At 35.8% G+C, this 17,983-nt stretch overlaps 1 protein-coding gene across 1 annotated transcript in view; it reads left to right on the plus strand.

Annotated features, from left to right (window-relative positions):
• LOC149424507 (protein spire-like) overlaps positions 1 to 17,983 on the plus strand; it is a 161,971-nt gene that overhangs the window by 115,716 nt on the left and 28,272 nt on the right. Inside the window, exon 4 of the mRNA XM_089631070.1 lies at positions 12,823 to 13,007. Coding sequence (XP_089487196.1) covers positions 12,823 to 13,007 — 185 coding nt within the window. The remainder of the gene's footprint in view (positions 1 to 12,822; positions 13,008 to 17,983) is intronic.

Here is a 17,983-nt window from a genome sequence, read left to right on the forward strand (position 1 = left end):
TCATAAAATAAGTTCCCTGTAAATCGCTTTGTTTCCTCCCCAATATGCTTTGCTGCCTCAGCTTCTAAACCCCCTTCTTCTCACTCCAATACTTAATGACTAGATTCTAATTCTGTCTATTTGTTAGTATATCTTTCGTTGTGACGAAAGAGTGTTCTTCTGAATCCGGTTGACAATGGACATAAATTAAGTAATTTAAAACATAGTAGTTTTTTATATGAGTTTACAATTGAGATACAAGATTTATAATTTTATTTTCAATTTATTTGCAATTTAAAGTACCGTATCAAATGCTAATTATTACAAACAGATTAGGTTGTATTTCAAGAACATAAGAAACATCATTTATAGCTGCTTACCTATTTAATACAGTTGTAATATAGCCTTTTCGTAATTAATAATAATTATAAACACAATATTCACGCAACAGTATTATTTATTACTTCAGCGCAAGCATAAAAGCGAAATGAAGCTGCTGTCTGACGACTGCACAAATTAACGTTATTTCTTTACAGAATTCTAACCATAGACATATGAATATTAGTAGACCTGCCCTAAGTGATTAAAAGCGTATTATCCCCACTCCCCATACCGGTTCCATTGGAGCCGGCTGTGCTCGCGTATGGCCTCAAGTGAAATTTGAAAACGTGACGTCATCATTCTTGTGCGAACTATGGTCGAGGCATCATCGGTTCATTTTACGAAATAACACGGCAAAATGGTTGCTTGTGCTATGAAAACTTGTAAAAATAGATGTGAAAAAGAGAATAAACCCAATTGTCGTATTACATTCCATATATAAGCATTATTTTACTTTATTTTAAGCATATTCACATCGTATAATATGGATCAGTTGTAGAAACATAATATACTATCACATCGAGAAACGTCTGGACGCGAAACACAAAGCTGGTTGGTTGCTGGGAAGTAAATTATGAACATTTATAAAAGTGTCTTAACTAAATACTTAAACGAAATATTCGACTCTGAAAATAGAACCGAATTTTTTTGCCGAATTTGGACTTCGCAAATTTGTTCATAACGTGGCGAGTAATTTGCGCTCCCATGTAAAAATGTCTATTCATTCAAAAGCAGATTTTACTTTTAAGAAGTAAATGGTGATATTATAATGCGAGGTGCCTATTTACTGTCAGATTGATTTATTGACGAATCACAGTCAGCTTCACCCCCTTCGTTCTTCAACAGTTGATTTTACCCCTCGCCATTATCTTCTCGTCTATTAATTCCTATGTCTGTGATTCTAACCTATTTTTCCCAGCCTTGGTATTTTATTGATACAAAGCAGAGATTATCGCAAAAAATACTTAAATTTAGGTCCAGTAATATGTCTTGCTTAGACGGCTATAATTTACCCAGTCATTAATTTATTAGTGAAAAGCTCTAAGCCCTTAGAAATGTACCTATCCAATAAATCGTATGCAATAAGCCAATGTGACAATGTGAGTATATTCTAACATTTAGTTTTAACGGTTCCTAAGAACCCGTTACCGCTCACCGCTAAATTAGCGAACAAGTTTAGTATTTAACAACCTACTCGGTATAATTTTATCATTTTTACAGCTCATGTAAGGAAGTAATAATATGTATGATTTCATTGATCACTACACGAATGTTCTGGTTATTATTTATTCATGTCAAAGGGTTATCATTTGCTCTGATATTGCGTCGTAATAGTGTCATTATTATTTTTAGTATTGCTGGCAATGAAATATATTCTTTTGACTAATTGTTATTAATATCTATCTCCACGTACGCGTCAACACGAGTTCGATAGTGATAATTAGTTCATACATTTCCTCGGGAAGAAGTTTATAGAATTATTACATTAATTTGATAGCTTGGCATTGTTTTAAAATGTTCTGTTTGCAAGTGTATTTCTCCGGATAATGTCTATGTGATGATATTATAATTATGCGCCAGACGCTGATTCCGGTAGGATTAGTTAACTACGTTGAACCTGTAATGTTTTACGGTTACGTTAGTTTGTAAGTTATAACGTTATTGTGATTCGTAACGTCATTAATTTCTCGATTGGTGATTTGATACGCGTTTCTCTTGTTAATCTATGATCGCCACCTTGGTACGGATTTGTTATTAATATACATATAAATTTATATTATCAGGTTATTATTTTGTTATTCTTACTACTAAAAAAATTGTTTTGTCGTACACAACACACGATAATATATCTAGTTGTTTCAATCATGAGAAAATTTTCACCCCGCTTAATTTATTTATTAGATACTAAAAATACAATTACAGAATACTGAAGCTTTAACTGTCCAAAATAAGTTCAATTGTCTGCATATTCACAAGTTACAACCTCTGTCTAGACCAGCGGACTATGAATTTTCAGTAGGGGGCTGCTGTCTCGTTTCCAATAGTGGCTACGCGTAACTTAAATATATTTTTTCTCATTTGATGTGTTATTTATTTATTTATTACATTACATTAGATACATGTATATAGCAAAAATGACAAGATAATTATGTACCTAAATTTCCTATTAATTACTACCCTTGGCTTAGTTTGCAATTATTCTTTCCAATCTTTGTTCTTGTGGTGACTAAATTTCTGAATATTCAATAAAGGTCGTCATGAAAATTAATTTTCCAGCAGAAAATTCTTGCATTGAATTGACTCCAGATACAATAAGCTATGCGAATTTCACTATACCGTAGCTCACCGTTCGAGAGTTTTTAAGACAAACAGTTTTTTATGGTTGAGTAATTGTTAAATTGCTACTTTTGATGAATCTCGCATTTGTTCTAATGCATAAATAAACCAAATACGTAGGTATAAATTAATTAAATAAGACGTAGAACATCTTTCGTATAGATTAGTTAAACATCTAACATTTATTTATTTATTTTATTTATTTATTTTAGGAACATAAACAGTCTTAGTAATATAATGTACAAAGAGAATAACAAAAAATAGACCAATTATTAATGTTCACAGATATATATAGAAACATAAAACTAACCTGTAAACGATAAACCTATAATATGCCTACCATAAACAGCAATATATAAAAGTGATTTGAACGCGTAAAGTGTTCCTAAATTGAATAACATTACGGTATACGTTAATGCAAATTTTCGAAGGGTGGTTATCTCTTTCCTATTGATTTTCACGCACGATTGATGCTTTTATCGAGTGGCTCTGAACCCCTGGCCAGCGCGCGTGGCTTGGTGCGGTGGTCCACTGGCCTGGATCGTGCTGCAGAATATAAAGCCGGTACTAGAGGTTGGAGACTGGAGAGTGAAGCCCGCTGCTGGTATAATCGTGACCCGCATCTTCGGCCATCATCGTCGTGATGTATCTTCCTCTGGGCCACTGCCCACGCTGATCCGCACTCGTTACCTGGTTCACACTTGTTCATTGTTAGGCTTATTCCGAGAGATATTGGAACTCGGCGTCTCCATACATTTCCCAATTCTCCTGGATGTACTTACCTCATAATTAACTTTACTCTTCACGCTTGTTCATTGTTAGAACTATTCGGAGATATGTTGAAACTAGGAATCTTCATACTCTGCTCAATTCTCCTGGTTATACTTACCATATAATTGACTTCACTTGTTAGGTTTATTCGGAGATATGTTGAAACTATGAGTCTTTATACTTTGCTCAATTCTCCTGGTTTTACTTACCCTATAACTAATTTCACTTGTTCATTGTTGGGTCTATTCGGGGATATGTTGAAACTAGGAATCTTCATACTCTTCTCAATACTCCTGATAATACTTACCGCACAATTAGCTTTACTCTTCATACTTGTTCGTTTTTAGAACTTGTTGATATGTTGAAACTAGGAATCATGTAATCCACAATGAATTGTAAATTCTGACGGTGACCTACTTTATCTTTTGATGTGCATTCTATAAATGCTTCTGAAATCGTCAAGACAAGTGTTAACGTTAGTGAATATTTTTTTGGTCAGAGGAGATCCTTTTGATTTCTTAATCTTTTCCCACAGGTGCGACCTTTACCGCTGAAGGCATTTCTATAATCACTGATTAAATTTATTGAATGCATGAAAAAACAAATGCATCATTTATTATTGTTTGTTTGTTTGATTTCGATGGGTGTTGCAAAACCTATTATTACTACTGTTATATTTGTTAAGAGAGTACGAAAACAGTGTGCAATATAATTGTGAATGAGGAATACTTGGAGCAGGTGGATGAGTTTGTGTATTTAGGAAGTATGTTTACGAGAGATGGGAAGGCTGACAGAGATATTGAAAGAAGGGTAAATGCAGGTAATTCCGTTAATGGAGGACTGAACGCCGTTGGCGCTAACAAAAGTGTCCAAAGAAGCGAAGTTAGCAGTCCGCAACGGAGTGCTGGTACCTTGATGTATGGAAGTGAGGCATGGAACTGGCAAAGAAAGGATGAAAGTAGATTAAATGCTGTTGAAATGAGATCCCTGAGGCGTATATGTGGTAAAACCATGTTTGATCGTGTAAGGAATGTGGAGATCCGCAAAGAGTGCACAGCTGATGTAAGCGTAGTGAGTAAGATTAAGAAAGGGACGCTTAGATGGTTTGGGCATGTAGAGCGAATGAGCGAAGATAGAAGTGTAAGGAGGATATATGATGCAAATGCGAATGGTAGCAGAAGTCGGGGACGCCCGAGGAAGACATGGCACGATCAAGTGAATCAGATACTCGAGTCGGGCCATGTCAAGAGTCAGAATAATAGAAGAGTATGTATGAGACGATGTATTAATGTGAATGAGGCAAGAAGTGTGTGCCAAGACCGAGTTGTTTGGCGGTCCGTCCTCTCTGCCTACCCCTGCGGGGAAACGGCGTGATGGTTAGTTAGTTAGTTAGTTAGTTATATTTGTTTGAACATTTAAAAAAATATTCTTTTTACTTAACTTTAATATTATTTTAAATTAGAAAAGCCATTCCATAGATCGTTTGCCAATATTTATAATAATAAGTTCGAGATTGGAGAGCTTCTGACGTCAGTGTTCGAGACCTATAAAATGTATTGAAATTGTTAAATCTTCCTTCAAATCTGCCGCTGGAGCAAATTTTATTGAAGTGATAGTATCTGACCTCGTGGGAAATTCGCAAGTGTTCGCCTCGCTGAACCTGATTTCCTTTTCCCGCCTTCGTTTTTTATAAAAACCTCATTTAAAAGTTTCGCTGTTGTATGGGTTGAGTATTTCTTTGGAATGGATAACACACTTCTCAAAATATCAGTTATGTGTACACAAACGTTGCATCTGCTTGGGAATGAAAATGTGTTCAAATTACTTTTTCACATGGGTTATGTAAGTAGAGTGTGTAACTTCTTGAGAATGAGTATATTGGACATGAATATAATATTGTGAACGCAGAATTCCTCAATTTTATTACAAATATTGTGCCCTAGTAGCGTTTTACGGTTAACCACAAAATCATGCATCATATTATTACAAAGTATCTGTGTACCGTATTGTCAAAATTGCAGATTGTTTTTATAGTTGTGAGTTTTGCAAGATGTAATATTGGTAATACGATTCAATACAAAGATGCTAACAAATCACATAATAGATGATTGAAAATCTGTTTCTGTTATTTGCGAATTGACGTTGCGAACTCGTCTGTTGTTAAAGTTATATAATATTCAAATTGTGGTTACATTTCGGCCGATTATAAAATGTAGGACGTAGATAGATATCTACTCATTTCCTTCACAGGTACATTGTTTGAAAACCAAAATGACACACATTACGCCATGCTTTGGTTTCGTTTCGACTGTCGAAAATGAAACCGATGCTTGCAATTTTACGACAGCATCTGTTATTGAAATAATTACGTATAAAGAGCTGTGATTGAAGACTGAAATTCGGGCAAACAATGGGCGACAGTTGCGCAAGAAAAATGATCATACTTATTCAAGACGTATTAAAAATATGATAGTAGTTTCTGTCATATCTAAATCTACTGTTGCCACTCGTGTAATGGGCATAATGATGTATTTGACAGATGGAATAGAAGAAATACAGTGATTAGATGTCACCTTCACGCTCGGATTGTGGTGTTTTAATACGTCTGCTTAAATTTATGTCGTTATTGTTCTACGAGACTTATTGTCATTTTGATTGAAAAGGATACTTCCACTGTGGTTTTTGTCACGTAATTGTAAACAGGGCGACTACGTAGTACGTAATACCCAAAGACCGGTTACACCGAATACAGCCTTCGAGGTTTACGTAACGGAAAAGGCAAATTATGCGCAGATGACATGAAAATATGATCATTTTTTAAGTAGCAATATACTCTGTACCTAATGACGTCATAAATACCTATCTTAGTACCTGTTCTTTCTTTACGTAAATTGCAGTATTGACGTACGGTGTCAAAATTAATGCAGGCATAATGAAATAAGTATTGTAATGGATTTAAAAAATATTTGTTCTTTTATAGACATCACCCTATTTTGTCTGAGGGTAAGCAGAGAGCACAGAAAGACATAATTTTAGGTTTGTCACCCTTATATATTGGATTTTTCAAGTTATATCGCCTTTCAAATTTCCAAAGCTTGTAAAGTGTTTACAGAAAATGTTCAGGAAGGCCAAAAACATCTTCGAGCTTGGCCTACATTTAACCTTACCCTTACTAGGTTTTTAAATTCGACTACAGATTTTTTAATAGAAATATGTTTCTTCTTCTTGAACCTTCCGATGTCAAGCTTTGGACATAATCAAATTTGGACTCAAATTTATTCAGATTTGTCGATTCTTATCAAAATATGCTTATCTCATCTGTGAGCGACCTTTGTTTCTGTTTTCCAACTAAGAAGGCCATCCAATGATATTGCGTATGTGTGTATAAAATATAAATATGCTATACATAAATACATACATTTTCAAGTTTAGTTTATTGGTTCCCCATACATCTTAGTGATATGGCACCACCACATAGTGCCGGATTATTTATTAGACTACTGCAACATAATAACTTCTTTCCACACCAAAGAAAAGTAAGCAGTAAGTACTCGTGGAAAATCTCTCTCAATAATTCAAGTGCATTACAGCCGCAGCTAATTAATGATGGCACATTTCATTTTGTCTCCACACCTACCGTCACCATTTCCTCAGCGGTATTATTGGAATGATCTTTCACTTCCTAGCTCGACATTAATAATATAACAGTAATGAAATAGCCGACATTATGTCGCGGCGGGCTCTCTTTGTGCCTTACGTTGCCTATCACGGCTGTGATGTTGGTTTGCTGGTTTCCCTGAGGTAACGTAACGTGGAGCCGACAGTAGACACCTGTCGGAAGCTCACCACTCGCTACCATTCAGAGCTTGCTTCCTAGGAGTTATATTTAACGGCTTGCAAGCTTTGACTGAGACACACAGATTAAATCTAGAAACGGTACTTACATGGTAATAGAATGCAGGTACAACCGGATAAAAAAACAAACATTTTTTTCAAAGCTGTTAGAATACTTAAAATTGTGTTTATGGGTTAACTTTGACTAGCTTTTGTGGCATTGAGTACAAATCTTTCGTTCCAGATGTTGCTCTGATCGATATATTTTAGACAGATTTTTTATTTTAATTTCGTGTCTCAAGAGCTCACTGTTTGAGAGTTTTTACTGCTTCGGAAAGAAGACTTTATGTTGTACTCCTGTACTATGGAATTAGAAAAGTTTTCTAATTATATGTAAATCTTTTTTATTCTCACTTCATCTGCAGTGAGCACTGCCCACTGCATCCTCAGTGAGGACTGCTGACAACAGTATCTACTGGATTCTCAGTCGACTCCGCTGCATATGAAGTGCTGCCATAATTTCATTGAAATAATGCATAATGCGATCGGATGAAATCTGAATGAAGCAGCGTGTCGCCGATTTGCGGCCGATTGCATCGAGCGTAACAATGATTCCGTGAAAGCGGCCGCGCACCGTGCGGTAGCGAAGGCGCTTGGATTATTCCGATTACCGATGATTCCACACATTGGCATTTCCGTGCACAAATTACTCCGAGACACATATTTTTGCCGAATCCATTGGGCATATTAAAAACTACGGTAAATATTTACCTACGACTACCGTTTTTACTACTACAAAAAATTGCCCCTTTAATAACGCCTGCTCGCGTCCCCTTTAGAGTTATATCCCAGTTTTCAAGTAGTTTGTGGGCTACGCTAGGTTTGTATAGATTGGTTTGTGATTTAATTCTACCTAATCCAACCTAACCTAACATGTACGGAATATTTTCTCAAACGGTAGTCGTAGGTAAATAATTACCAAAACTACGAACACTGAGTATTCCGTACACTTTATTATGGATTAATATCAAAAGTTGATCTCCATGGAAATTATAATAGATACTATCGAACACCCGTGAAAAATCAGGGACATTTTATAGGTTTTATGAAGCTGAAAGTATTTATAAAATATTTGCCTAAGGCCCACTGCCTTTAAAAAAACAATTATTTATATTTTTTGTTAACAAATTAGAGAGACTTCTGAAATTTACCTTTCGAATAAACACCGTTATAAAACTTATGTTAAAAATAAAGATATCTGCCAAAAAATGCAGAAGAAATACATATTTCAAATATAGAATTATTATTAAAATAGTATTATAGTTAATCATGGTACCTACTTTATCGCTTGTCTAATCCGATTTAATAAAATTAAAAGTTCATTGAACATGAATAATTTTACGCAGTAATATTTCACATCACTTCACAATACAAATTAGTATGTTTGAATCGGAGTTTTCAATTAGAGCAAATATCTGAAATCAGAATAATCTATCCGCCGAATAATCTGTGCGCTATATTCGTGATCAGAATCGGAATAGTTGCGGTCGGAACAATCATCGAACTAATAGCCAGTACCCGCCGAACCCGCGGAACATTTCAGTAGAAACATGTAATACGTTTTTACGGCAGAACACGTAGAAAGCGCGCTGCAACCAATACACCCCGGGTTGAGGTAGATCAGGGAAGCGTGACATGCGCTCTTTAGACCGCATTGCAGTTGTCGCAAGATGTTACCGGAAAAATTGTGTGCAACACTTAAATCCATCAATTCAACATAAACATTTTTAAACAGCAATCATAAAATTTTAACCCCTCCAGCGTTTGATGGTCATATATGACCGGGCGTCCATATTTTATAGAAGTTTTTTTAATCTTTTTTCTATAATGCGAAAATACTTAATTTTTCGACGTTAGAAAGAGAAATAATAATTATTTCCAGTTTGCCTCAAATATTTATACTGGAATCCACAAAATGAATAATTCATATTTCGCTCAACAATCGGTTTATATTAAAAATATATTTTTTATTATATGAACGAGATAAAGGTGAAGGTACAGTTTTTTTTAATTCCCAAACAACGAACGTGTTTTCGAAATATCGAGTTCTTTCAATTTTTCTATGATTGGAGTAAAAATTCAAGTAAAAATGTGGTTAGCCTTTTTGAAGACATTTTTCACGTTTGATATTAAAATTTTATTATTTAGAAATAGTAATGTTTATTTTAAATTCATACTCCGGAAATACAATTTTATCTAGTTTCTAAAACAGTGTTTGTTTTTACGGAAAATTAAAAAATAAAATGTATATAGGGCATTTGAAATACATAGAAAAATTCAAACTGTACAAAAGTCATGAAAGTAGTGAAGGGTTAAACAAATTATGGATTTTACAGGATGATTTGGATATTAATTTGTCAACTTCCCTTTTCTTTGAAATAGAGATTTTAACAATATGTTTATAAAGGAAAGGTACAAATGAATAATAATATTTTGTCTAACGTTCTTAATAAACCAATTAAATTACCCAGTTAGTAGAGAAATATTCTCGAGTCTAACTGAGGAGCTAGTACGTTTACTTACTTACAAATAAATAATATAAATTAAGTGTTTTAAAAAAAGTGGGTGTGTCAAGCCTACGCAAGACAGAAGTGAAACTTCTAGTATTCCTCTCTCTCTATTTTCATTTCATCATCTCTATTTTCTCTCTTAGGTTAGTTTGAAAATTAGAGGTTAAATAATTCAACGACGAAGCATGGATTTGCTTTTTCTAATATTTTCTTATAGATGAATGACGTTCGATTAATGTATAGTTCCAAAAATTTTCAATTTATTCACAAGTATACAATATTACATAAATAACAATATTACAATTAAAAATTACAAAGAAATTACAATGACAATTTACCAATCATGTGCCATTTTCATTGTCAATTTCATGAATATCATTTCCTAATGTCGTGATAATTGGGTTATGGTAACTAAAGTGCGAGATATATACATGAGCACTTAAATCCTTAATGAATCGTGCAAAAACTGCATCGATTGTTGTCCCGTGTCGGGAGAGAACGTTCGTGAGCGGCTCCCCCACCTCAACAAGCGCATATGGTGAGAGAGGGACAGTGAACGGTGAGCGGTGGTGGGGGTACCCGCATTTTCGTGTCGATCCTGACTCGGTTTTACTCCGTCCCCGAATTACGCGCCTAAAGAAGTTTCACTTCAAAAATAGTAAGACAATAAATAAATCATTAAAAACTTGCAACAGAATAACAGAAGAAATTGACAACTAAAATATCTGAAAATCATCGGTAAAATATCAACAGGTCTGGTTTTCGATAAAAATTTAGCATATTTTTTTTCACATTTTATTGCATCTGATAGATTTTTTGCATGATACCGTAGTTCCACTCGCTCTGGGCTGTTGCGTCTCTTGAAACATAAACAAAGTAAAAGTAACGACAGGTAAGAGGTTATAGTAACATTCGTTTCAGAGCGTCGAATATTATTAATATAGTAATTATTATAACTTACCGTAAAACTTGCAGTCAGTTTCATAAGATTTGCTTCCTAAAATGACATTTATATTATTCTTATCAATTTCACGTCTATCACTGTAATTATTATTTATTTTTTGATTTATAAATGCTAAATAGAGGAGCCGCAGCCTATGTTTTATTTGTTTGGATTCATCACTAGCAACTTTCCACTACCCACAGGCTAATCCGCCAACATACTTGAATAATGTTTTTACGCCACCTTGAAATGGAATTTTGACATGAGTAAAGTAGGGAATTCTTGCTGCATTCGTTTCGCAAAGTCGCCTACGGTTGCGATTGACGGTAAAGCCGCCTGTCATCATAAGGGCTCAGTTCGGGCGAAAACATCCATCACACCGCCCATATCATTCGGCGGGATTCTGTATTCTAATCTTAACATCATACATTATTTATTATATGCAATCAGTGGCGTAGAGAAGGTTAATGCAGGCAATGGACAACGGAATTGAGTAATTTTCTACGCCTGTTAAATAATTCGACCCCCCAAAAAACAGTGAGAGTTATTTACGTTATTTGAAATGGCAATGGTTATAGTGACTAGATTCGAATGGCTTGGTACTCTTCAGTCTTCCTCTTTCATATCTGCCTCCGCTGCCCACTTTATTTAACCTCACTACATTTGATAATCGATAAAAATATCGCAGTTTCCCTAACTTTAATTCAGTAAAAAAAAACTTTTAGCTGCACGCAGAATGCAGCAATTCTAGTTTAGATTATAAAAAGTTAGGAATAAGCGCCGCTGGCTTTTTAAAATTTTTCGATTTCGTTGCAAAAAAAATAATAAGGTTGCATAACTGTATATCAATATATTAAGTTTACGGTTTAAATGATTATGTTTGAAAGTAAGAACTTGGAAAGCTTTCTCACAATATTTACGTAAATATTCTGTTGATGATATGGTGCGTTCCCTTCGTTGTCGCTACGCCAATGTACGTGTACATGTAATTGCAGATTTGTTGAGCGTATTCAGATGTATTCTACGTAAATCTGCAACTTTCTAATGCCGCTAATAGCATTTTAATGTCAACCAGTGCTAAAATAGTTAAGTACGCGTGTAACGCCCCCGTCATTCGAGACCAGCGTGTATTAGATATCGTATCAAAAGTCGGGCTAATAACCGGCTGTTCACTATTACTCTTCCCTTTCCTCTTTTGCCTCTGACATTCTTGCTAATAATGCTTTCTACTTAGTCCTTTGTGAGCTATTCTTTAAGTAAGAGTGATTGCTGCGATTGTTGCTATTCACTTTGTGAAGTGATAAGCTCATACTACTTGGACAAAAGCTTTCATTTTTTATTCCGCCAATTTGAGCCACTGCCGTATGATATGTCTGTTGTTGCTAATTTTTGTATTGTTTAATCCAGTTTCTTCACGATGATATCATTTATCATTTCTTGAGATGAGATATATTATTCCAGTTCAATAAGACGTTTTCAAAGGGTTTAGTTTACTCATTTTTTCATGCACTATTTGATAGACGTTCTATAGTAGTTAGCAGAATTTGCGGTTACTATGATTAAGAAAGATGATTCTTATCGAAATACGGATTGACGGAATACATTTGGTATTAATGCGAAAGGATATTGCATAAAAATGTATTATGTAAATTCAAATATATTTATGAATATTTCGGTAGTTATTTAGTACGAGGATTTTTATAAATGTGCCCACTACCAATGTTCATACAGGTACTTTGACATCAGCTGACGAGGAACGGTCATTTTTGCCCAATACCTCGCGTGCAAGGGGTAAAGATTAAACCCCGAAACTATATTGTAGCTTTCTGTGATTCCTCTTTAAAATAATCTGACTTGAACTGAATACGATCTTTCTTGTTTTTCTCTCGGTTAGTTTTCCCAAGTTCAAAAGGTCGATGAATGGAACCTATCGTTTTACATTTACGAAATCAAATCTGTTATAAGTGTTTTGTTTGTGTTTAATATTTTTCGATATGCTTGTTTCAGATATGAACGACTCGGAGTCAAACAAGGGCAGTGACGACACGGGCCCGGAAGTTGGTGGGCACGGCGGAACCCAGGGGGGCGCGGGGGGCGCCCCGGAGACAGACGACGAGGGCATCGAGAGGGACTCTGGGGACGTCCTGGACTACATGCCAAGGCATTTCTTCACCCTCGAACGTGTCATCGAGGTAAGATAAACTTCTTCTAGTTTTGTAGTGTTCTAACATGGTTTTAACCTATCTCACTGTTTGAGTACATCGACTTTCATAACCGCCCGGATCATCAGCACAAAGCTTTCATTCTTTCTATATCTCCCCCTTTCTTTTCCTCTCCCCTCTCTTAACGCTCGGCTTACATAATGTTTATTTTGGGATGAATCACAAAACGTATATTTTAACTTTTAAATAAAACCTCATTCGAAAACAGGTTGTTTCGTTTTATAAACCGTTAAATATTACACGGGGCTTGAAACACGTGTACAGTGCGTGTATTTATAACAAAATACCCGTGTAAATTTAAAGATTGCATTGGTAGGTATAACCACAAGTTTCTTCCACTTGTTAAATTTAACTGAATAAAGTTAGGGAATTAAATTTAACTATCTAAGTCTCCAGGTTAAAGTTGATGGCTTTGACTGTTTTTTATGGAATTGTCTTACTTTACTAAGTATTCACGGCATCTCTTTATCCGCCCTAACAAAAGATTTGATAAGCTGCGGTTCAGTCTGCCGCTGAGAAGAATGCGACGAAAATCTGACGGTCCTAGCGGAAAACCGTTATTGTTATGGTCGTTACATTAAATTATTTTGATGTCGGTGAAATGCGATGTTCTGTCACATTTGGTTTGCCTACGCATTAGGCTGCCGGGCAGAGGCTGTACCGAGAACAGTTATCAGATTAATCTCCACTTTTCTGTTGCCCTAATATCCCACTGAGCACAACCGGATGGAGATGGTCCATCGCAGAAACCTGAAAGGAAAGTGTGATTACCTTTTGTCTGCGGAAACGCATTTTTTATTAATATATCACCGCCGACTTCAATAATTCAAACTCGATTTTCTGTGGCGTTATGTGGAATGCAGGCAATATTTCGTAGCACGATTTCCTTTCTAAATTTTAGTCCCTTCGCCATTCGGAATTTGTTCCGATATGTTGTTCCATTCAATAAATTACTATAATTATTATCGTATGTGGCATCTTTGGTGCGTATCGAAGTGTCAGACAAATATTATTAATGTCTCCAAATAAATTCAGTCGACCATTTTACAAAAGAGAATTAGTCATTTTTTATAATAATAACAACTCTTAGAAAGTTGGAGCAACGGAAACACGTAAGATATTTTGTATTTCGCAAGCTTTCAAGATTTCCGCTGGTGGAATAGTATTTTATCCATCGATATTATTTTGTACTGCTCTTTTCAAATTGTTTGTCAATCTCCATAAGATAAATTTTACATTTTTAGCTGTTGAATGCGTTCATTGATTTTTAAAAAACGTTTGTTTTCAATCATAACAAAAACCACCGTAACCAGTACAAATTCGTTATGCTGTAGTTGCCGTATCCTTGAACGAGCTTCGAGCAAACAGTGCTAATGATTTGAGGCTAATAAATTACTTGACGTAAGCTTTTTGATTGGGATCGAAGGCTAGCGAATCTTACCGCTGTTTGTTTTCAGTAAAGTTAAAGTGTGAATTTATATAAAAAGTTTTAATCATTCAATTTTGTTGATTATTTCAATTTAGAATTCATCTGTGTTCCTCCTTTGAAACTTCACACCTTAGAGGTCTAAATATTTCAATACTTTGCCTCGTTTTTATTTGTCGTAGCGCCCCCGTACAGCCTATAAGCATTTCACAGTCAAGGCCGACAGACCATATTATTTCGTATTTCTTTTCCATTGTTTCGTGTTACCGTAGCGAATGTTTCAAGCTGCCATAGATACCATATATGAACAAGGCAAGTAGGTACACCACCTGAATGTGGCCAGTCGGGAGTGGCGATTCCTATACCTCTAATCTAATCTAATTTATATAGTTTCCCTACCCGCCTAATTTTCTTCACACCCAGCCGTTGCCACCCACCGTTGGTTATGGTGGTAGATAGCCCTTGGTGTCACATCGAAAGTAAGAGAGTTTGGTGGGGGTGGCTGAGCATGGGCGGGAATGGGTGAAGAAAACGTGCTCTGTAGTGGGAAGGCCGCGAATGCTCAGATTATTTCAGAATGGGCCCGCCGACTGTGCAGGTGAGTCTGGAAGGTTCCAGAAAGTTCACGAAGGATTTCAAATGCTTTAGAAGGTTCTGGAAGCAGAAAGTTCAAGAAGGTTCTATAAGGTTCCAAACTGAGTGGAGGGTGTAGGTGAGTCTAGAAGGTTCTGGAAAGTTCGAGAATGCTCTCGAAAGTTCTAGAAGGAGCCACAGTAACGCGTGGCGGGGTACATCTTGTTCTGTATAATCCACGTTTTGTCGCAAAAAATCATTAAAAATATAACTTTTTGGTACACATTCGTGCTTTGTGCATTCTTTCTATCATAACAGTATGTTTAAGTAGCGAAAACAATATGCTTTGCGAATTGTTAGTCATTAGAACTATACAAAAAATTACATAGTTATGTTTTGCTGTAAGTTTTTTCATTCGGATGACTATATGATTTTTCTATTTCTGTGCTTTCACGTATTTTATTAGCTACCCACCATCTTTTACAGCCTTGATGTACTTAATTGGATAAATAGACATTCCACCATTTTTACCACCCTAACGAAACTTGAGGCTATTGGCTGTTCGCATAATTTTATGTTCGTATGACATCATCATGAATAACCCTTAGTTTTATTACCGAAAATTTAATGTTTCCCAATGCGCTTAATATGCGGATTGAGAGCTTTATGTTGAGTTGCCCGCTGATATTTAATTAGATTTGTTTATCAGATCAGTCTGCTCGGTGTAACGAGTTTATTTTGTCAACCATGTGTGCACAGTTTTTAATTAAGGTAGGCGATAGAAAAAATAACGAATTAATATATAATTAAAAAAATTACCACGGGTGTGGTAAGTTTTTGCTAAGAAATGCTAAGCTGCTGGCTTACGTCGATGGGTGTTGGGATTACCTAAGTCATATTAAATATCGAAATAACCGCTTCATTTATGCATTCACAAGCCAATTAATGGATTATAAAAATCCAACATAATTCTATCTTTAGTAAACTATTATTATTTCTTTAGTACAGTTGTACTAATTAATATAAGTACCAACAGATGGCACTGATTGTTACATTTGTGATTTGTACCAAAAGGCACGGCCTTTTTCGACACTAACACAAACGAATCGGCTTTGAGCAGCGCACACACATGTACATTTTTTATGTCGAATGAATACAACATGTGTTGAATGTGACGTGTGGTCGTTTGCATATTTAGTTTGATAACTTATATCGGTCGGTGCATTCTTAGTTTTCTTTGCGCGTATTTTTTTAATGTGTAAATTGGTTTCTTGAAGAATTTATATTTTTAAAGAGTAAGTAGGGTAGACAGTGCTCATGTGCCTATATGGTCTGCACGCCCCTGGCACTAGCTTGGTTATATCAGCGTGTGCAAGTGTGATTCATATTGCAGAGGAATATTTTGGTACTGGCTAGCATTCGCCTATTGGGAATCGTGGATATAGACCACGATAATTTATTGTTCCATTCGGTCTCTGATGTCTGAAAACAAACACACTTGCTATTGTTCTTATAACGAGCCGTGTCGGTGTAGGCAGTCGGTGGGTAGACGCTGGACTACAGAAGGTATATATAGATCGCCGTAATTGCAGGTGAGGCTAATTGCAATAGCTTTTGAATGTGTCTAGGTGCAAAATCAAATAAACATCATTCACTCAAATAGCGAAGGGCTGCCTTATGTGAACATTGAACAATCTTTGAGGAGCCTATTAATTATTATCATGGCATCCTATTGTGTCCATTAACTACTATTGGTTTTCCAAATAGGACCTGTTCTCTCGAACCAGTTTTCAGGTACCGACCGAGCCAGTCATAAAGTGCCCACTAAGCCGCCAATAACAACTACTAACATTATCGTCAGCACGCCAGCAAAAATCACGTATAAACTGGAACAGTAATCAATGTAATCATTAATAACTCAACGCATAACATGACAGGGGCACAACCACTTTTTTAAGAAGACATGTAATGTGTCGGAAATTGAAAAGACACGCTTGTGGCTTTTACCCAACATAAACTGCGAAAACAATGCTACGATATTTGAATGACCTTTGGTGTACCCAAAGGTCTTTTAAAAATAAATAAAGGTTGTGTTCTGATGAAGTACGTGCATAATGTCAATTCTTCGTGAGAGTTTCAGCCTATAGTCACTGACCAGGCTTTGCATATCAATAATATCACGTCTCATCGAACGACAGGTTATTATTTCACCTTCAAAATCAGTCAGACCTTCGTCTTCAGTATTAAGTCTTTTGTGTTAATAGTTTCAAGTAGGAACTTGTAAGTAAATTATGCGACACTCCGCGAACAAAAGTGAGAGTACCTCTGACCCGGTAGTTGCGACTAACTAGTGGGAGCCAGTCCCACCCAGAAGTCATAATAATATGATCTTTGGAATAATTTGGTATTGCCTTTTGTATCGGGATATTCCGATAATAGTTCCACCCACCATTTCCCAATATACTACATACATACACCCCATCCGCCTAGTATCCCGTGTGCTGAGCTGAACGATGATCCTTAGTTCGTTAGTTTGTCTCCCAGTACCGGTATATTACATTTTGACGCCACGACCATTCAGTATCATGTTCTATCATGTTTGTTGAGTCATATGGTTGACATAATCCCGCAGTGTGTGACATTGAATATATAAAATTGTCAACATCAAATTCATTGGCATTGAAAAACCACCCGCGGAGGCGTACATCTGATTTAAAGTTTTTTGTACCCGGCAGTGTTTTGATGCGACTTCATTTCCTATGTGCATTTATTTAAATCGTAAAAGCGTCGGATTGTGATTTTTGTTTTTAATTGAACAAACGGCGTAATTAAAAATTCTGCTTGTATCTAAACAGGAATGCGTCCGCTCCTACCATTGAAATGATAAAATTCGTGAATATCAATAAAGGAGATTACTTCTGGATAATACTTTGACTGTTGTTGTGAA

The sequence above is a fragment of the Hesperophylax consimilis genome, chromosome 4 (assembly GCF_061612785.1).
Source record: "Hesperophylax consimilis isolate HC1 chromosome 4, BYU_Hcon_1.0, whole genome shotgun sequence".
NCBI classification, from domain to species: Eukaryota; Metazoa; Arthropoda; class Insecta; order Trichoptera; family Limnephilidae; genus Hesperophylax; species Hesperophylax consimilis.